Below are 22,390 nucleotides of genomic sequence, written 5' to 3'. Positions count from 1 at the left end.
TGGTTCTGCTTTTTCCCTTTGTCCTGTTCCCTCAGAAGCATGTGATCTTTGTTAGACCCTTATTAGTAGTTCTGCTTTTTGCCCTTTGAAGCATGTGATGTTTGTACCTACTCCCTGTTCTATACCCCCTCCCCTTTTGAAACCCTTAATTAAAAACTTGCTGGTCTGAGACTCAGGCAGGCATCACAGTCCTACCAATATGTGATGTCACCCCTGGTGGTCCAGCTGTAAAATTCCTCTTTGTACTGTCCCTCTTTATTTCTCAGCCAGCTGATACTTATGGAAAATAGAAAGAATCTATGTTAAAATATTGGGGGCAGGTTCCCCCAATAGGGCACAGTGGCTCACGCCTCTAACCCTAGCACTTTGGGAGGCCAAGGCGGGTGGATTGCCTGAGCTCAGGAGTCCAAGACCAGCCTGGGCAACATGGTGAAACCGCATCTCTACCAAAATATAAAAACAATTAGCTGGACATGGTGGCACATGCCTGTAGTCTCAGCTACCTGGGAGGTGGAGGCAGGAGAATCGCTTAAATCTGGGAGGTGGCGGTTCCAGCTAGCCAAGATTACACCACTGCACTCCAGCCTGGGTGACAGAGCAAGACTCTGCCTCCTAAATAAATAAACAAATAAATAAATGTGTATGCCTTTTTCTTGTTAATCTGTATTTTGTTATAGGAGCCTCAGCCATGAACCTAGGATGGATGAGGAAAAGATATTTTCCTTCCCTACACGTACAGCCCTTATTCTCCATGGAGTAGAGTAAAGCCCAACAAGAAGGCACTCAACACAGGTTTATTGAAGGAATGCCGCAATGCAGAGGTGAAATAAAACTGCACAAAATTCCTTCTGGTGTTTAACAATGTTATGGTCTTTATATTAAGAAGAGGAGTCAAGGGAGGGCTACTGATTCTGTGAGTTATACAGAGTATGTGTAGATTAATCTATCTAGATTAATTTCAGCACATAGGACATGATTTGTTTGACCTGAAAATTCTTAAACATTTTAACTGATATTTTTTGGGAGGCTGAGGTGGGCAGATCACCTGAGGTCAGGAGGTCAAGACCAGCCTGACCTACATAGAGAAACCCCATCTCTACTAAAAATACAATATTAGCCAGGTGTAGTGCCACATGCCTGTAATCCCAGCTACTCAGGAGGCTGAGGCAGGAGAATCGCTTGAACCTGGGTGGCAGAGATTGCAGTGAGCAGAAATCACATCATTGCACTCCAGCCTGAGCAATAAGAGAAAACTCCATCTCAAAATAATAATAAAATAACCATTTTAATCAATATTTTAAAATCAGGAGTTTTTTTTTTTTTCCCCACAAAAATCTGGATTTCTGGATTCTCTCACAATAAAAGACCACCAGTGTTGCCACATGGCATCAAAAGGCTGGATCTGAGGAGCAGACTGCCTGGGCTTTCTTTGTCTTTGGCCACAGCTCCCCACCCCCGCTCAGGAGGCTTCACATGTCCACCTGCCTGGCCCCTTACAGCATATCAGTGTGTAATTTCTGGTTGGGTGATAACATATGACATTACATATCACATGTCCATATGTCCACTGCTGTCATCACAAACTTTTCTTTCTAAGTCCTTTTGCATTGCTACAAAGGAACACCTGACACTAGGTAACTTATAAAGAAAAGAGGTTTATTTGGCTGACAGTTCTGCAGGCTGTACAAGCATGGCACCAGCATCTGCTAGGCTTCTGGGGAGACCTCAGGGAGCTTTCGCTCATGGCAGAAGACAAAGGAAGAGCAGGCAGGTCACATGTCGAGAGAGGGAGCAAACAGTGGGGGCAGAGGTGGGGGGAGAGTCTAGATTCTTTTAAACAACCAGATCTCATGTGAACTAACTGAGCAAGAACTCACTCATCAACAAGGGGATGGCACTAAGCCGTTCATAAGAGATCTGACCCCATAACCCAAATACATCCCACTAGGCTCACCTCCAACATTTCAACATAATTTTGGAGGGGACAAGCATCTAAACCATATTACTGCACAAAGAAGAACTCACATTTCCCCCCCTTCCCCAGTGGCCCTCCCCAACCCTTGCTTCCTCCTGTATTCACTATCTCAGCTAGGGAGACCACCTCCCCCACCACTAGCCAAGGTGAATCAGAGTCAGGGCGGAGCACGGGGAACAGTGTCAGGAAGATGGAAGAAAGATGGCTTTGCAATGCAATCCAAAGTCTGTGACATTACGTATCACATGGCACAGTATGACAAAGATTTGTACAAGGTCATTAGCTGGGGTTTTGGTTTTAATCTATGACCACGAAAAGTGCTAAACTACAAATTAACAGATGCACAAGATTCAGATGTTAAAACCGACAGGAAAATTACCCTGTTTGTGGGACAGTCAGTTGAGTATCATCTTGTGCCACCTTGTGGTCATTTGGGAGCATACAACCTAGATAACTCCTGTGCCAAATACAACATTATTACATTATCCTTGGTCACAGGATAATGTAATAGGATTGCTATAAGGTTGCCTTTGGTGTGTTTAGCAAAGCTCTGAAGCTAGCATTTCATTGAATTTGATCTGTTCAGTTGGTACAGAGCCCCAGAAACCCAGCCACTTTATGCAATAATGAATCATTCTTTTTTTTTTTTTTTTTTTTTGAGACGGAGTTTTGCTCTTTTTGCCCAGGCTGGAGTGCAATGGCGTGATCTTGGCTCACCGCAACCTCCACCTACTGGGTTCAAGCGATTCTCCTGCCTCAGCCTCCAGAGTAGCTGGGATTACAGGTATGTACCACCAGGCCTGGCTAATTTTGTATTTTTAGTAGAGACGGGGTTTCTCCATGTTGGTCAGGCTGGTTGCCAACTCCTAACCTCAGTTGATCCGCCCACCTCGGCCTCCCAAAGTGCTGGGATTACAGGCGTGAGCCACCGTGCCCGGCCTCAATCATTCTTTTTAACTGTGTTTTCTTCTCACTCCCTGAAATGGACCAACACACATGCTGGGTTCTTCCCTTTCCCTCCACTTTCAAACCTGCTGCTCCATAACTTCCAACATTTCCACTACAACCACTGCCTGTGAGTTCAATTCTGTGAAGCATGAAGTTAATGGATAGAGAATACAGCTTTGCTGGTAGGAACTAAAGGCACTTCTTGCACAGAAAGAAGGCATTGTAATGGGGGCTCACCAAGTTCTATGAATCATCTGTCTACATACAAAAATTGCCTTATAATATAGAACTCTTTTCTGTGGTATGCATTATAATTGACAGGCAATTCCATTGGCCACAAATTGGCCATCTTCTTGTTCAATGTTTGGGCTGTTTATACATGGTTTCTTCAACCATAAAATGGGGATGGTACCAACAGTGGTTGCCTCCCAGAATTGTCATAGAGACTGAGTATGGTCGTACACCAGTGTTAGGTGCAGCGTAAGTCATCAGTACACGTTAGCTGGTATTACGTGTAAACTAAGTGCTCAATACACATTTTGTCTTTTAGCTACATTTGCATAAACTGAGACAAGTCAGGGTTTAGTAGAGTGGGTGATTATGAAAATGAGTTTATGTAGATTTTTGCTACATTCAAAAAGCAAATAACAGATTTGAGGTTGTCCACATCTTTTCTTACCTTCCAGAGTATAAAGTATCTCACTTATGCAAGAATGCACATTGTGCAGGTGTGTTTAGGCTATGGGATCAAAGAAGAGGGAGATAAAAGGTTCACAAAAACAATACGTATACAAGTTCACAGTGGCCTGTACAACCGTCATATGATGTCTACAAGTTAAAACTGCTCACTAACTACTTATAGCAAATTATTAAAACTGCTAATTACTTATAGCGAATTATAGAGCTTCTGTGCTTGGATGATTTTATGAAATAAAGATGTCATCTCTTCAATTTAGCATAAAATACTTTCCCCACACTAGTACCTTTCAGAAAAGGCATAAAATTGCCTCCAGAGAAAAATATGTGTTGTGGCTGCCACCCTGTGGTTTTGTTTTATATTGTAGCCCTCAGATAGTAAATAAATATTTTATACTGCCACAACCAATTTCTAAAGTACTGGCAATTTCTAGCGTATTGGCTTTCTTCCTAGTATTGTTAAAATTCACCAAATTGCAAAGAGGACTAATGATAGTTTATTTGGTTATCAATTTATTGGGACTAGTGGGACCTGGAAATCAGGTAAAAAAACTCACAGAGATCCAAAAATCACATCTAAGTCACAGAAGAGCTTAATTGCACCACTTAGATACACATTACATGTTCATGACAACTTTAAAAAATAAAAAATTAAAACAGTATCTTATGCTTAAATTTGTAGATATCCTAAATAACTTACGAGCTACCCATAAAATAGACCATATACTCCCATTAACAAGACAGAAGTAGACAAAAAATATGGAATTATATTTTTTTCCATGTACATAATTATATTCTAGTCTATCCCTTTGAAAAGTAATAGAGTAGGGGTTAAGCATAAGGTCTCTAAAACTCTGAAACCTGGGATCCAATATCCCACTTCTATTACGTGTTAGCTATGTGACCTCAGGCATGCAGTGTAACACCTCTGTATGTTGCTTTCCTTATCCACAAAACATGGATGAGCTCAAAGGAACAAACTTCACAAGCTGTTGTGAAGACTGATTATACCTTTTAGAGCAGTCCTTGGCACTCAGGAAGGGTAACCAATTAATGTTAACACTCACTCTGTATAACCACAATTATAATATATGTGCCAAATTGGCTTTATTGCTAGAAATCAACTCTTCCCCTTCGAACTGTTCTGTTTCTCACCTGTGCTTAGATACTGGTTCTCCCAGTTCTTTCAATCTGCCTCCTTCTGCCAACACATTGACGTCTTGGCTGCTGGTGACCTCTGAAGGGTAATTTTCTGCTGGAGTTGGAGGCCCTCAAATGACTGACCACAGGATGTCAAACTTGCTCCTGAGTAGGGTTTGCTATATTTCTTCTGTTTTATCCTTTTTAAATACGTTTTGTTGTTGCTGCAGTTATTCTATTCCTGCTGAATTATATAGTGGACAGATGGGGAGCAGATCACTTTTTTCTTAGTTCATGAAGTACCATCTCCAGCCCTGAAATAGATTTCTACATAAGTACATCACCCAAAGATCCTAAACTCTGGGCTTGGAGTCCTTGCACAGTGGAATTCCTCAGTTGTAACCCTCCAAAGGGGGTGAATATATTTCTTTCACAGGAGAGTGAATTCAATATTTTGTTACCAAAGAGCAGATTTGGGGAGTCGCTAGTGCTATTCTCCAGATATTTTATTTTCCTTTCTGGTACATGCTCCCTTGAAGTTAGGTGTGGCCATATGACTTGTACATAACGTGAACAAAAGTGATGTGTCACTTCAGAGTGGAAGCTTTAAGTTTCAGTAACTAATTCACCACTTGATCCCCTGCCTTGCTGATGGTGGAATTATGTCAAGGTTGTGCCTCCATCAGCCTGGGTTCCAGAGTGCTTATAACCCCCTCAACAATGTGCAGAGCCCTCCATAGGCCAAGGTGGACATACAGTTTGAGAAAAACAAAAACAAAAAAACCCTTTTGTGGTAATGCATAGAAATTTTGGGATTGTTTTTTCAGTATCAACTAGCCTATGTCGTTACAGAAAAAAATTAGCCCCAGTGCAATCCCTGGGAGATTCACTGCAATCCTGGTTCTTGCTCCCAATAAAAGCCCTTTTCCTTAGTCTCCCAACTCACACCAGAGACCCAGGCTATGGTTTCAGGCTGACATTACAAGACAATATTTAGAAAAGAACAACTCAAAGGCTCTGCAGTCAACCTACCTGGCTAATTTAAGATTCCACCACTTACTAATTAGCCAAATGAGCAATGTATTTAATATGTGTAAAATGGAGATAACAGTGTTTATCTGTTTCAGTTACCATGCCTGTGTAAGAAACCACAGAACTTAATGGTGTCAAACAGGTTTTTATTATGCTTACAGATTTGTGAATGAAGAACTTGGACAGAGCACACAGCAGGGATGGCTCCTCTCTCCTTTCCATGTGTGGGCTCCAGGTAGAAGACTCAAAGATTAGCAGCTGGAACCATCTGGAGCCTCACTCCCTGACACAGCTGGCAGTTGGTGGCCGTTGTTGGCTGTCGACTGAGCCCTTTGCTAGGGTGGTCAGCCCAAATTCACATGCAGCCTCTCCATGTGGCCTGGGTTTCCTTATACATCAAAAGACAGAAAGCAGAAGCTATACCACTTTTTGTGGCCTGGTTTCAGAAGTCACGCAGCATCACTTCCACTGTATTCTACTATAAGGCAGTTGCAAAATCTTGCCCAGGCTCAAGAGAGAAGAAATAGGCTGCTTCTTCAGAGGGGCAGCCAGGCTCTGGAAGAGTACATGGGACCAGGAACACTGCTATGGCCACTTTTAGAAAATAAAATCTGCCACACTTCCTAAGATTAGAATGAGCTGACACAATAAAAGTACTTAGAAAAGCTGCTAATTACATGCTTTGTGTTGATTTTTTCACCACACAGTCTAGAACCACATATAACTGCCTCCCTGCCCAGCTTACACTTTGCTTCTTCATGGCCAGACTTTCCCTTCCTAGGGACCTGCTCCAAGGATCCTTTATCAAAGATTCTAGACCAAACTAAGGCAATTCCAAGACAGGAGGCATTCAGGAGCATGCTCTGACTCTGTGGCCTCAAGATGTTCACACTACAGTCTAATACAAGCAAATTTCCCACAAAGTATAATCCTTTGGAGACTGGGCTATCATAGAGTTAGGATTAATTCCTTTTTATATTTTCCTTGTAAAGGACTTAAGAAGCTTTCAGGCCTTACGTTAACCAAGATCATCTACCACACATGTACAATTATCCCTTTATAGCAAAAGATCTTCAAGAAAACGTTAAAACTTTACAAGTAGATTTTAGGTGGATTTTACTTTTTTTTTTTAAATAGAAGTGTATCATTCTTTCAAACTGTATAGTAAAACCTTTTAGCAAATTTTAAGAGAAAGTGAAATAAACCTCTAAAGGGCAGGTCATTCACGACAGTGCTCACATCAGACTGAAATGGCAGAATGACATCAGCTAATAATCTTTTAGTTTATGCTCAAAAGAACTGGACTATTGGTTGTTAGAGATGCTGTGTAGATTAGTGCCTCCTTGGCACTAAATTACCAATATCCAGGAAAACAGGCTTGGCCAATAAGTGAGCTATTAAGTCATGTGCACAACAACCCAAAGGCCACCATTTCTTCAAATCTTCTACAATTTAAATTGCAAAAGAAGAGAAAAGGCTAGCTTTATTCTTTGTGCCAAGAACCTTCTGTAAGCCTTGTGTGTAGTTTGAAATCCAGAAAGGTGCTACCATTATAATTGTTTGCTGCTATGAAATTGGCTTAACTAAGTATCTTTACTACCAAACTTCCGGGTGGTAACTAAATATGCCAGATCTCAGTCACTCAAGCTAAAAATCTGGAGCCAAACCCCACTCCCTGGAAAACTGGCAGTTTGGGGTTTATGTCATACATTAATCTTGTCATGTACAGTGTGTAATCATTCTCAACGAAGTTTCCCAAGTATTTTCAATGTCATTTAGCTTGGCTGTCTGAGGCTTTACCAGGAATAAATATGCCTAGAATCAAATCGTTCTGGGTTTAGGCAACTTAAGCACCTACAAACACAAGATTATCATTAAAAGTCATCTACTAGGCCTGGGTGCAGTCGTTGACACCTGTAGTCCCAGCAATTTGGGAGGCCAAGGTGGGTAGATCACTTGAGGCCAGAAGTTCGAGACCAGCCTGACCAACATGGTGAAACCCCATCTCTACTAAATACACAAAAACTGGCCGGACACAGTGGCACCTGCCTGTAATCCAGCTACTTGGGAAGTTGAGGCACAAGAATTGCTTGAACCCAGGAGGTGGAGGTTACAGTGAGCTGAGATCATGCCACTGCACTCCAGCCTGGGTGACAGAGCAAGACTGTCTAAAACAAAACAAAACAAGCAAACAAAAAAAGTCATCTAGTATGAATGACATTTCCTCAGTTTCTTAGCGATATTCTTAAATCATAAAGGCCTACAGCTAGCCTAAAATACACCCTTCTTCCAACTTACCAGACAATTTTCTGCTTAATTTCCTCCATTAAGCATCCTTGTATTATCTGTACACCAGCAATTCCCTTTTCAAAAGTTTTTAAGAGCTAAATTCACCTTTATAATGTATTTTGAAATGTTGTCCCTGAACAACCAATTAGCATTCAAATGAAAATCTTCTACCTGCTCTTTGAATATGTTGTTACACTTTCTCTTTCAAGTAGGTTTAGACTTTTACCAGAAATGCTTAGTTAGTTTGGTTGTTCCTCTAGAACAGCAATCAACAAACTATGGGCCACAAGCCATATCTGGCCCACCATCTGCTTTTATAAGTAACTTTTAATAGAACATGGCCATGCTCGTTTATTTACATATTATCTATGTAACTGCTTTTGCACTATAATGGCAGAGGTGAACACTCCCAAAAGGGGTCCACAAAGCCTAAAATATTTACTATCTGGTTCTTTATTAAAAACAAATAAAAATTTTAAAAAAGCCTGACCCCTGCTCTAGGACAAGTCTCCAGAAGTGGCTTTGGCTCAACATAAAAGAGAAAAAAATGAACTACTATCTTGCAAAATACAGCTGTCATGAACTCCTATAGAAGACTCAAGTCTCAAGTCTAATTAGGCAGCTGTTAGGAATGTAGGCAGAACCAAAATAGTGTAGTCCTTTGATGACGTCCCTAAGATGAGGCAAGGACTGGAAGGAAGCCACACAGGCACAAGACGCAAATGTCATCTAAAGCAGATCTGCCAGGAGAGGGCTGTGAGGTCTTGCAGACGTCAGATCCTTTTCCCTTTTCCTAGCTTACCCTCCACTTTACTGTGATACAGCAAAAAATTTTTAGTTACCTCTTATGAAGAGACTGTATGAACATAAATGACTACAGCAATGTTTTAGATTTAGGACTTTTATTTTTTTCACACCCAAGTTAGCCTGAGTTGACTCTCATTGTTCCCCTATCTCCCCACAGTCCCCATACAACAAGAAGAAATATTTGCTTTCACATTACAGCATAAAGAGCACCTAAGCTTTGGTAGCTGACTTGTAGTGGGTCAGTGTGCGGGCAGAAGGGTCAGCGGCATTGATCCACTTGGGCATCCAGTAATGGCTCAGCCAGTCAGCCCGGCCTGGGTAATGGCGTTCAAAGATTTGACGGTAGTAATATCCTTCTTTGGTTTTAGGAGTATTGAAGGGAAATTTCTGGGCTGCATTTGCCATCATTGTATCATCAACCTGTAAGAATAAGCATATAGGAGCAAACAGTTTTTTTAAAATGGCAGGAAATGCTTGTTTACTCTGGTCTCACAAAACAGAAAACATTCAGATAAGACATGACTGTAAATTGTATGAGACCCTTTGAATCACCCATCACTTAGAAAATGCTAAAGTATTCATAATATGGATAGCTGCAGTGCCTTTTAAAGAACACTCATATGCATATTTTTAATACGTGGTGGCTCTGTTTTAGTCATTTGTGCCTAACAAGATCTGGCACCCAGCAGGTGCCCAAAAATCTGATAAATGAAGATCAGTGATGATAAGTAGTAAGTCTCCTCTCTCTTTCAATTCTAGATGCTACTTTATAATCCTTCATGCTACTTAACTCTTATGTAATTCTTATAAAAGAGGTAAGTGTTTACAGAGACTGTGAATCCCTCTGACAGGGACAAAGCATTCAAACTAAATACAGAATGAACAGCAATGACAGCTCTGCATCCAAACTGTCGCATTCCTGAAAACGTTTTTAAAGACATTATACCTGATGTTCAACATATTCCTGTAAAATCTTAAACCAGGAATTCTTAACTGAAGTTATTCCATCACTGAAGGCTTCTTTTGGTCGCCAGAGAATCTCTTTGGGTATCAGATTGGACTCCTCAAACGTCTCTCTCAGGAGATGTTTTTCTATCCCATTCTGACATGAAAAAATAAAAGGAGCCTCAGTTAAAAATTACAAATATAATCTGATGGCAATGGACAGTTTTTATCTTGAGTTGATTTACCTACCTTTGGAGTTCTCATTTCTGGCGGCAGAGACAAGTAATAGGAAGAAAATCTATGATCTAGAAATGGGACTCTCAGTTCAAGGCTTAAAGGAGAAAAGAAGAAAATCTAAATTAAAATGGGTATTTAGTGCCTGTCAGTTTAGGTTCTGATTCAGTTTTCCCATCAATTCAACCAGATCCTAAGAAATGTTAAGGTCATACAGTCAAATACAAGCCCCCTAATGACTGCTCTACACTAACGAATAAATACAAAAAAAATCTTCATTTAAAATAATATATATATACCATGTCATCGAGGGAGTAAAACTAACTGAGACTATTACTTTTACTTCCCCTTCTAGGAATAGTTGAATGCATATTTCAAAAGCAGAAAAGTTACAAATCATGAGTAACCCAATCATTAAGAAAATACCTTGCCTGAACCTTTCTTACTCAGTGTTTTCTAGGTGAGACCATCTCTTCTAACAATTGTGATGATAATACAGTATTTTTTAACCACTGATTAACAATTCACATACAATATGCAATTTAAACCAGAGTCCCACTATATTTCATCAAATTCCGTATCACCGGTTTCCTGAAGCCTAGTGACTCTAGTAAGGACAAGCAGAGAGGATAATAACCAGATTCAGTTCATTCCCTAAACCCATGTTTAATTATATCCTGATCTAGCTGTGATTCAGCAGAGGCAACTAAAACATTTAATGACAGTTGTTTATCCTGTACAGTAAAAGTCTTCCGTTCTTCAACATAACTTTAGACAACCAGAAATGATACCAAGGACACCTGGTTCATTATAATGTAATCAAACCCCTTGCATCTTCACTACCCTATCCCCTCAGGGTCACTACAGCACCAAATAGGCACGGTGAACACTCAGTACTTGTCACATGATGTTTACAATCTTTACTTCTCTTTAAAACACTTAAGTAGCTGCTGCAGCAGCCTTCCCTCTTCCATCTTGGTTGTTCAGATGTGAGCAGCATGTTGTTACCTTTTAAAGGTGAAAACTCCAACTCAAACAACCTATGGAAGAAGACTTCTCTCCATATACCACAACAACACTGAAATGTGGCCTAATTCTTTTGGGACAAAGTTAAGAAACAGCTTCATTTTCTCTATAAAAGTCACACTTTGTAACATATAGCCAACTATATGCAACATATAGCCAATCAGCTATGGATTTTTATTTTTTCAGGGTATTGAGCTTTTCTTTGTTTTGGTTTGGTTTTCTTTTTTCGGTGTTTTTTTGTTTTTGTTTTACAGTAGCCTCTAAAAGTATTACCCGTGGGCAGCAGTAGTTCGATCTGCGCGGAGCACATCAAACAAATAGAGTTCCCTCAGAAGCCTCTCACTCTCCTCCTCGGCTTCTTCAGGAGAAGGAGCCTATTTCACAAACAAAAACACCAAGAGTTTTGCTTTTGGCACACAAAGCAGTTTTTCTTTCTCCCTCTCCAATCCTAAAGTTGGATAAGACAACAAGTCAAACAAATTTAGGGAAGGGAGTAAATAACTGTACTCCCACTGTATACAGACAGAGGTAAGCAGTGCTTTACAAAACATGCCATCCTTCCTACCAAACTGCTAATATTAGAATAAAATGAACACACAGGGCAACAGTCATAATTCCACAGGATGCTAAGAAATGGCAGAAAGGTGATTCTCAAGAAGCTTACCTAGTTTTATTTATTTATTTTTAGCTTTTTTTTTTTTTTTTAAGAGACAGGGTCTTGCTCTGTCAACCAGGTAGGAGTGCAGTGGCGCAATCACAGCTCACTGCAGTCTCAATCTCCTGGGTTCAGGTGATCCTCCCACCTCAGCCTCCTGAACAGCTTGGGGGTATAAGCACGAGCCATCACACCCAGCTGTAACTAGTTTTAAAGAATAAAAATCATCTTACACATTAAAATTTCTTTCTTCCCCAAGAGATAGAAAGCAAACATTATCAGATTCCCTTTTGTAACCTCACAAGATACTCAAAACTATTACTGTCATACTGAAAGATGATAGAAATAGTCAAATAATTCATAGTTTTCTTAATATAGCACGAATATTCCTCCGCTTCAGAGTGGTTACCTTGTGAAAATATATGTAACCCTGCGTAAGTTCATCTGATCCTTCTCCAGAGAAGATCACCACGTTATCTGTGTTCTTCCGAATATACTTGGAAATTAAATACATACCTTAAATGAGAGAGAGAAATTAACTTTAATGTCAACATAACCTTCCACCAAAAATGCCTTTGATTTGATTTTTGGAAATAATTGAAAGTGTTACTACCATGCTGGACTTCATATTAATATAAAGTAGTTTCCACAATAATGACCTTGTATTTACAAGCCATTTAGATGTACTTAATCCAAAAGCACTACTGTAAAATAAAATAACCCAGAACCATTCTGTCATTTTATAAACAGGTTTTAAAATTCTAATGATTTTAGACCAAGAATGTTCACTTCAAAACTATGCTAAGATGAACAATGACTCAAATACCTAAAATCATGCCTTTCCTGGTGGTATTATGACACAAAAATAAGAACAGCCATTTTGGTGGTTTAGTGTTAATTTTGTTAGGTACTTTCCCCCTGCCACTCCCCATTTACCAGATTTCACATAAAGCTGGGGAGACTATATAAGTTATTAAACTCGCCTTCTTGGTCCTCCACCACATCCCTCTAAACTAGTGTTTCTTCTCAGCTTTGTTTTTATTATCACCTCAGCTAGAGAGCTGAGGTGATAGACACTTATTTTCCTAACCCCACCCCAGCCCCATGAAATTCCAATACCAGAGCTATCCTGTCTATCAGCTTATTTATTGTGATGTTTTGGAGGGTCATAAACCATTGTAATACCGAAGATATTTTTGCCCTCCAAGGCAAGTCTCTCAAGGGAGGCAGTAGCATACAAAGGTTCGTTAACATTGGATCAGTCTAATTTGGGGTATACTTCCAATCTCAGTAGATACATTATTTACAAAATAAAATTAATATTGTTTGCAGAGCAATGATAGCTAGTGACTGGTTAAGTTATGTGATGGAATATTTACTAAAATATATCTAAAATGAGCATTTCTTATCAAAAATGCATTACCAAATAGACCTATTGCCTCACTGTATACAGACTGTAGCCAGAGAAACTCTAAGAGAAATGGGAGGCAGAGGGCAGAAAATACATATCTGCTCCCTGGGGAAACACCAGCAGTGATACCAACAATGTGGCGGTTGAACTATGTATTTATTGTTCCCTTCACTCCAAAAGAGATTCAGAAATTCTTAAGTGGTCTTAAATAATCAGATACATAGGGACTTTAATTTGCATTCATCCTTAAATAACATTTTAAAAATATGGCTGTGAAATAAATTTTTTAAACCTTACTTTTTTTCAGTATTAGAAAAGCTTTTATTTAATAATATCATAATACCTTACCTACTGAAGCACGAACTGTTGTAATGTCATAAGTTTCCAAGGAAAATATGACTTCATCCAGAGCCTGAATGCCTTCCTCAGAGTTAAAAAGGACTTCATAATGTTCACTTCCGATATGATTTGCCACCTTATTACATAAAGAAATACCCATTTATTTGTTAAAGAAAATAACTTCCCTTGAAAATCAAACAGGACGGGAGTTCACAAAGCTTTATGAATTAACAATGGTGGGAAAAAAAGAAAAATGATTTTACAGCCCACCACATACAAGCTCCATCTAGCACTGTTTCCTCGCCTGCTTCAACTCCACCACCAGGAAGTAAGTCTCACCTCAGCTCCTCTGGTGCCAAGGCTTCAGCCATTCTCCCAGTTGGCACCTCCCTCCCTACCTATTTTACCTAACCCACCTCATCTCTCTCTACTCCAACATGGTCCCACACTAAGCTTGGTCTTTTTTGGTCCTTCTGAAATGCCTAATTTTATATCCAGGATGTTATTCTTATGTAGAATGGCCCCTCCCTTCATTCTACTTTCCTTGGCTATTTTGAATTCTCTCGGCATTGATCACTTTGCATTGAGACTGCTCTCTAGCTTTTTCTCATCCATGCTATGAAAGTTCTCCATAGTGGGAACTAGGTCTCCTGCTCACTGAATATAGACAAGCTACCCTCTGCCCACAGTATTCTAAATACAGTACTTTTAAAAATAATAATAACAGCTAACACTCATTAAGTACTTACTACACGCTAAGTTCTATCCTACTTACTTTACACGAATTATATTATTTCACCTTAACATTTCCCCATAGCAGACACTATTATTTTTGTTACATCAATGAGTAGAGCCAGGATTTCAAATCACAAGTCAGATTCCAAAGCCTGCAGTGTTAGCCACGATACCACGCCTTTACATTCTTTTTAAAAAAACAAACGAACAAACAAAAAATCTTTTTTTAAAATTTTTCAAGATGGCGTCTTGCTATGTTGCCCAGCCTGGATTTGAACTCCTGAGCTCAGACATCCCACCACAGCCTCCCAAGTATCTGGGACTATAGGTGTGTGCCACTGCACCTGACTTATGCCTTTACTTTATTTTCTTTTGAGACAAGGTCTTGCTCTATCACCCAGGCTCTATCACCCAAGAGGCTAAGACTATAGGCAGGCACCACTAAGCCTGGCTATTTTTGCATTTTTTGTAGAGATGGAGTTTCATTATGTTGCTCAGGCTGGTTTCAAACTCCTGACCTCAAGTAATCTACCTCCCTCAGCCTTGTAAAGTGCTGGGATTACAGGTGTAGGCCACCATGCCCAGATACCTTTACTTTCAAAAGAGCATAATTATCATCATAGAATCTTTGTGAGAATTGTATGGGTCATAACAGATAAAAGTACACAGAGGACAGTGTACAACACAGTGCATATTCAACAGCCATTTCATTCTATTTTAATACATTTAATTTAAAACAATTGTCCCAGTCAATACAGCAGCAGAAGTAGAATCACCCATTATTGACTCCATTTTCACTCTAATAATAAGTCTACTCTAACTACACAAGGGACAGAGACAGCACCTTACCTTTCTAGCAGCCAGTAAATCGGGGCTGTCTTCCATGCCAATTGCAAATGTCTGGAGAGGATACTGTATTTGGGCCTCTTTCAGCTGCTTCAACAGGGTGGCAGCAACCAAGCTGGAGTCCAAGCCCCCTACAAGCAAAAGGGGAAGTGGAAGTGTCCTAGTTATGTGCCTTGCATAAGACAGGGACAGAAGATGTATATTCCTGATAAGCACCAAGATCATAGTTTTACCATTTAAAATCCGCAAGTTTTATAAACTGAAATCAACTTCAGTAAGAGAAAAATATACAAACCGTGATAATAGTGGTATTTGAATTGGTTAAAAATCACTACACAGAATTCCAAACATCCACTGCCTCACTCTTAACACCAATAACATAGCTATACTATAACTCAAGTTGGAGTATGACTATGACTATTAAATGCAGCTTATAAAAAATTGTTTCCATCCTATAATGAAGGAAAGATTAAATCATACAGAAAATATTTTATAGTAAAAACAAAAGGGATGGCTACAAATCATTTCAATTAAACACACACGAAATATAATTAGGTTTTTTAATTGATTTCACCTGATAAAAGGCAGCCAATCCTTCTGTCTGTCATCAAACGTTTCTTTACAGCATTATTAAAAAGGATCCTGAGGTTGTTCTTCACAGTTTCTATCTCAAAACCTATAAACACAGCAAGTAAACCAAACAGCTCCAGAAAATCTTGGGCTGGATTAGTTATTGAAATGAAATACACAATCATCAACATCTATCATGATGGTATTTACTCAATGGTGGAGTGTGCCAAATCGTAATGTGTTCCCTCCAAACAAAATAGGAAGTAGGTTTTGAAACTAAAATCATTCAAATGATGGGAGAGTACAACTTAAAATTTTTTTTCCCTTGGAGAAGGATGGGGAAGAGGTGGATGCGTGTCTGCTACCTGGAAAGAGTTTGTCCACATTGTCATAGAGGGCGTGCAGGGGTTCATCCCGACAGTGATGATATTTAACCATTTCCACAGATGCAACTTTGCCATTTGGCTTTAAATCCAAAACTTCATAGTGTCCAGGAAGAAAAGGCTCCACTTTTAAAAAGGGAGTCGTAGAGTGTTTCAATGTAACAAGACCTACAAATTCAAAAAGATACCTTTATTCAAGTTAGGTAACCCTTCCCAATAACTGTCACGATTAGTTAACATCCTCTACATTCCTATTTATTTTCCCTTTTTAATACAAACACATGGCCACTAAATAAGCAAAATAGGAAAAAAAATTTCCTATTTTCCTAAGCCCTACCATCTACTTACTGGAGAGATAATAATGGCATAGGAATATACTGCCAAATTACACTAACTTTTAGTAATTGAAAGAAATAGAAAAACCTCCAGTGTTCAATTTCTTCTTCTTAGATTTCTAATCAAGAAAATCTATTTTCTATACCAAAGCAAATATATACAAAAGGAAAAGACATACTTATGAAGCAAAGGGATGAACTGGAGTCCTAATGTTATGATAGTCTGGTAGTCATTTGTCATCACTGAGGTATTTTCAGAAAATAGCCGGCCGGGCGCGGTGGCTCATGCCTGTAATCCTAGCACTTTGGGAGGCCGAGATGGGAGGATCACGAGGTCAGGAGATCGAGACCATCCTGGCTAACACGGTGAAAACCCGTCTCTACTAAAAAATACAAAAAACTAGCCGGGCAAGGTGGCGGGCGCCTGTAGTCCCAGCTACTCGGGAGGCTGAGGCAGGAGAATGGCATAAACCCGGGAGGTGGAGCTTGCAGTGAGCTGAGATCCGGCCACTGCACTGCAGCCTGGGCCACAGAGCGAGACTCCGTCTCAAAATAAAATAGCCATGGTTCCCAGACCTTTAACAAGTACAATGATCCACTCTTAGCTACTTTAAAGTCAGATAAGAAGACATCTATCCCTTAACTAGTGTTATACACTATATGTGAATAAAACCATATAACTTAAATTTCCTCAATAAATTCTCACTGACAGTACCCAACCTCACACCACCATGATCTTTGACACAAACATCAATGTTTTATTGTAGACTGTAACAGACTATCTACATGGAATACCCGTGATTTACAATTTGAGACTGTCTACCCAGCCAGTAACCTGTGTAGCACTGAATTCAAATACCAGAAAAAGGACCCAGATTCCCTCACCAGCTAGCAGAGCTCAAGTGAGCTACGCAGCCCACATAGGGAATGGGGAGTAATTAAAAGGTTTTAAGCAGGCAGCACTATAATCAGATGAGTTTTCGACAGGTTATTCTAAAAGCATTGAGAAGGGAAAACTATTGCAGTATTCCAGATGAGATAATTTGGTCTGGAAAAGGACAGTGTCAAGGAAATAGAAAACAACAATCAAGGAATTTCAGAGGGTAAACTGGATGTGATTCTAGTTCCTTTTCAAGTGATCATCAGGCTCAAAGAAGGCCCAGGGGAGCAGGAGGCTGCTTTTCCCCACTGTTCTCTTTACCAAGCTTGCCCAGCAGTCCTGGCAACTGACATACATATATATACTTGCTCTTTGCCATCTGATCACACTAGAAATGCCTGAAAATAAGCCAGTTGCGGTATCAGTACAAACACTGTCACTAGCGTCCTAAGTACCCCTTTGACTGATCTCATTATCCCTGCTTTGGCCAACATTAAATCTGAAAATTAAGTGAGAAAGGATTTAAAGAACGGCAAAAGAGGCAGGGAGAGAGATTTTAGGATGTTACTACTGTGTAGGTAAGGGATAAAAAATAAATGTCTTCCTCAAGTTTACCATCAAAAAGTGCTATACATGATTTGCAAGTATTTTCTTCCAACTTGCGGGCTGTCTTTTCACTTTCTTGATGGTGTCCTTTAGACATGCAAAACTGTTTTATTTTGATGAAGTCCAATTTATCAATTTGTATTATTGTTTCTGGTCTCATATTTAAGAAAGATTTGCCAAATCCGGGGTCATGACAACTTACTTCTATGTTTGCTTCTCAGGATTTTATAGTTTTAGCCCTTACATTTATGTGGATTAGTTCAAAATGGATTCATTTGATGCATTTTTTTGTATCCATAGTTTTTGTATATGATGTTGGGTAAAGGTTCAACTCCAGGTTTTGCATATGCTTACATATCTGGTTGCCACTGTGCCAGTTTTCGAACTTCTTTCCCCACTGAATACTATTGGCAGGCACCCTTGTCAAAAGTTGATTATATATGTATGTGTTCATTTCTGACTCTCAATTCTATCCCACTCGTCTATACATCTATCCTTCTGCCAGTATTATACTGTCCTTATTACCATTGTCTTGTAGTAAGTTTTAAAATCAGTAAGTATGAGTTCTCCTACTTTGTTCCTCATTTTCAAAAGATTGTTTTGTCTATTCTTAGTCCCTTGCAATTCCATATGAATTTGAGAGCCAGCTTGTAGATTTTACAAAGAACCCATCTGGGATTCTGACAGGGATCAAGTTGAATCCGTAAATCAGTTTAGGGAGGACTGACATCTTAATAATGTTAAGCCTTCGATTCATGATCGTGGGATACTTTTCCATTTATTTAGCTCTTCTTTCATTTCTTTCTACAATGTTTTATAGTTTTCAGAGTACAAGTTTTACACTTCTTAAATTTATTTCTAAGTGTTTTATTCTTTTTGATGTTATTATAAATGAAGTTGCTTTCTTAATTTCATTTTCAGATTGCTCATTTTAAGTACATAGTATTCAGTTAAAGTGTGTCAAACACCATTGATTTTTGTATATTGATCTTGTATCCTGCAACCCTGATGAACAGAAGGGATTTCTACCTAGAATACATAAGAAACTATTACAATTCAGTAACAAAAAGACAAAGTAACCCAATTAGAGATGTATAATTCGAGAACGGATAAACAAACTGCAGTGCATGCAAACAAATGAAATATTATTCAGCAATTTAAACAATGAGCTATCAAGCCATGAAAAAACACAGAAGAACCCTAAATGTATACTGCTAGGTGAAAGAAGCCAGTCTGAAAAGGCTACATACTATATAATTACAACTATTATATGACATTCTGGGAAAGGCAAAGTGAAAGAGAAAGTAAAAAGATCAGTAAAGAATGGGGGGGAGGGTTAGGAGGAGGAGGACAGGAAGGAATCAGTAAGTGAAGCACAGGAGACTTTTAGGGCAATAAAACTGTTCTATATAATACTGTAATGGTGGGTACATAGCATTAAACATTTGTCAAATCCAAAAATCTATAAAACACAAAGAGTGAACCCTTACATAAACTATAGTTAATATATAAGTATCAGTTCATCAAATCTAGTAAATGTAGCACAGCAACGCAAGATGTTAAGAGTTGGGAAAACCGGGCGGGGGCACTGGAGGGGGAGCATATGTGAACTCTCTGCACTTTCCTCTCAATTTTTTCTAAAATTGCTCAAAAAAAAAATAATAAAGTCTATTATGTTTTTCAAATAAAATGATCCCTAGCAGGAAAAAAAATGGCAAAGGATCTGAACAAATATTTCTCCAAAGAAGATACACAAATGGCCAATAAGCATAAGATAAGATGCTGGACATCACTGTCAACAGGAAAATACAAATCAAAATCACAATGAGATACCACTTCACATACCCTAGGATGGCTAGAATTAAAAAGTCACACAGTAAGTGTTTGTGAAGATATGGAGAAACTGAAATTTTAATACACTGCTGGAGGGAATAAAAAATAATGCAGCCATTTCGAAAAATAATCTGGTAGTTCTTCAACTGAACATAGTTATCATGTGTGCCAGCAATTCTACTCCTAGATATACACCCAAGAGAAATGTCTACACAAAAACTTGCACACCAATGTTTATAGCAGCATTATTCGTAATAGCCAAAAGGGGTAAACAATGTCCTAAATGTCCATCAACTGACAAGTGGATAAACAAAATGCAGTGTATCCATGTAATGGAGTATCATTTGGACATAAAAAGTAAGTACTGATACATGTTATGGCATAGACAAATCTTGAAAGCACTATGCCAAGTGAAAGAATCCAGTCACAAAAGCCCATATGATATATAATCCCATTCATATGAAACATACAGAATAGGGAATCCAGAGGCAGAAAGATTGGTGATTGCTGGGGCTACAACTGCGGGGGTGCAGATGATGGATATGGAGAGATGGAATTCAAAGCTAAAGGGCACAGGAGGCAGGGAGCTGTGATGCATGCCTATACTCCTAGCTACTAGGGAGGCTGAGGTGGGAGAATTGCTTGAGCCCAGGAGTTCAAGGCTGCACTAAGCTATGTTCAAACCACTGCACTCCAGCCTGGGCTGGGCAACTGAGCAAGACCCCATCTCCAAAATCAAAACAAAACAAAACAAAAAACCTAGTTGATCCTGCCAGCAATAACTAAGCTAAAGGGCATAGGATTTGATTTTCTTTTTTTTTTTTTTTTTTTTTGGGGGGGAAAAAAAATTCTAAAACTGACGGGGGTGGCGGTTACCAACATCTGTGAATACACTAAAAACCACCAAACTGCATACTTCAAGTGGGTGAATTACATGGTATGTGAATTATCAGTAAAGCTGTTTTAGAAATCCTAATATCTGCTGTACTATAACTGCAGCAAAGTACCACAGTGCAATAATCGCAGAGTCAACCCTACCATTATAGGATGACACAGGAAAACTTAAAACTACACTTAGGATCAAGCTAGACGTAGAGCATATTAGCATAGCAAAAAATAAATGACTGCACTAAAGAATCATCCTTCAAGTATTACAGAATTTAAGTGCTGAAAAGGAGAGTACAACTCCTCTGTTTTTTTAATAAAAGGTAAAGACTCATAACTTAGTCACTTGTAAAATTCTGGATTGCTCTCTAAGAGATTTTCAAATATAATTTAAAAGAAAACATACAACCAAGACAATAATGAAAGTCTATAGAAAAATTTATTATTACCTTTAGCTTCTGAACATACAGCCAAAAATCCATCTTCTGTCATTGCTTTAAACAAAGGTCTGACTCCGTATGTATCTCTGCCCAGGAACACTTTCTTATTGGCAGTATCCAGTAAAACAAATGCAAACACACCATCCAACATACAAACTGTTTGCTCAATTCCTCCTTTGTCATAAAGATGAAGGATTATCTCACCATCCACTTTGGTCTGGTATTCAAATTCAAAATGCTCTTGCATCTTATGAAGCAATAGCAAAACCAAAATGTTAGATTCCTTGTACATTCACTAATAATTTTTTATTGCAAAGTTGCTTCAGTATTTCTGAGCTCTATAATCCTTTCATGCACTTTGGTGATTTGAGAATCACAGCATTATCAAACTAGGGTTTGTTTCAACTCATAAGCTGCAAATTCTGTTCAACATAAAGCTGAACCCATGAAAATTTTAGTTGCAGTCTGATAAACAGAATATAATGGGAATGTGCCAGAACAGTAATCTGGGGAGGGATGGAAATGCATATTATATGCATACTATGTATGTAATACATATATATTCAGATTGAGTCTCCCTTATCTGAAATGTTTGGAACCAGAAGTGTTGTGTTTTGGATTTTGGAATATTTGCATATATGTGAGATATCTTGGGGATGAGATCCAAGTCTAAACATGAAATTCATTTATGTTTCATATATCTTATACACATGGCCTAAAGGTAACTTTATATAATATTTCAAATAATTCTGTGCATGCAACAAAGTTTGTGTACATGGAACCATCAGAAAGCAAAGGTGTCACTATCTCAGCTACCATGAGGCAAATCTGTGGCTGTTTGACATCACTGACCATCATTCCTGACTCTGAATTTATATGCTACTAAAGAGCAATCATTTTCATACACTTATTCATACATAAGTAAAAAATATGACCTACCATTAACACAGTAAGAAAATAATAAGTAGCATAGTAGTATCACCAGAATACCTGTATCAGCAGTTAAACAGCTGTACAAACAATGGCAGGCTTTCAGACTCCACCGACAATGCTGTGTTTTGATTAAAAGGTTACTGGAGCGGCGGAGCAAGATGGCCGAATAGGAACAGCTCCAGTCTCCAACTCCCAGCGCAAGCGACACAGAAGACCGGTGATTTCTGCATTTTCGACTGAGGTACTGGGGTCATCTCACTGGGGAGTGCCGGACAATCGGTGCTGGTCAGCTGCTGCAGCCCGACCAGCGAGAGCTGAAGCAGGGCGAGGCATCGCCTCACCTGGGAAGCGCAAGGGGGAAGGGAATCCCTTTTCCTAGCCAGGGGAACTGAGACACACAACACCTGGAAAATCGGGTAACTCCCACCCCAATATTGCGCTTTAAGC

At 39.1% G+C, this 22,390-nt stretch overlaps 1 protein-coding gene across 5 annotated transcripts in view; it reads right to left on the bottom strand.

The window, feature by feature from the left end:
- Positions 1 to 8,965: 8,965 nt before the first annotated feature.
- The window catches only part of ASNS (asparagine synthetase (glutamine-hydrolyzing)), a 26,511-nt gene continuing 13,086 nt past the window's right edge, over positions 8,966 to 22,390 (bottom strand). For all 5 annotated transcript variants that reach the window (XM_017849312.1, XM_017849315.1, XM_017849314.1 and 2 more), the window contains 10 exons: positions 21,020 to 21,257; positions 16,014 to 16,199; positions 15,653 to 15,754; positions 15,082 to 15,209; positions 13,507 to 13,633; positions 12,157 to 12,263; positions 11,366 to 11,466; positions 10,082 to 10,163; positions 9,834 to 9,989; positions 8,966 to 9,307 (listed from right to left, as the gene is read on the bottom strand). In XM_017849312.1, coding sequence (XP_017704801.1) covers positions 9,098 to 9,307; positions 9,834 to 9,989; positions 10,082 to 10,163; positions 11,366 to 11,466; positions 12,157 to 12,263; positions 13,507 to 13,633; positions 15,082 to 15,209; positions 15,653 to 15,754; positions 16,014 to 16,199; positions 21,020 to 21,257 — 1,437 coding nt within the window. In that variant the 3' untranslated portion in view covers positions 8,966 to 9,097. The remainder of the gene's footprint in view (positions 9,308 to 9,833; positions 9,990 to 10,081; positions 10,164 to 11,365; positions 11,467 to 12,156; positions 12,264 to 13,506; positions 13,634 to 15,081; positions 15,210 to 15,652; positions 15,755 to 16,013; positions 16,200 to 21,019; positions 21,258 to 22,390) is intronic.

This window comes from Rhinopithecus bieti, unplaced genomic scaffold, assembly GCF_001698545.2.
Source record: "Rhinopithecus bieti isolate Rb0 unplaced genomic scaffold, ASM169854v2 scaffold_31127, whole genome shotgun sequence".
Lineage (NCBI taxonomy): Eukaryota > Metazoa > Chordata > Mammalia > Primates > Cercopithecidae > Rhinopithecus > Rhinopithecus bieti.
This window is presented reverse-complemented; position numbering and strand designations above follow the sequence as displayed.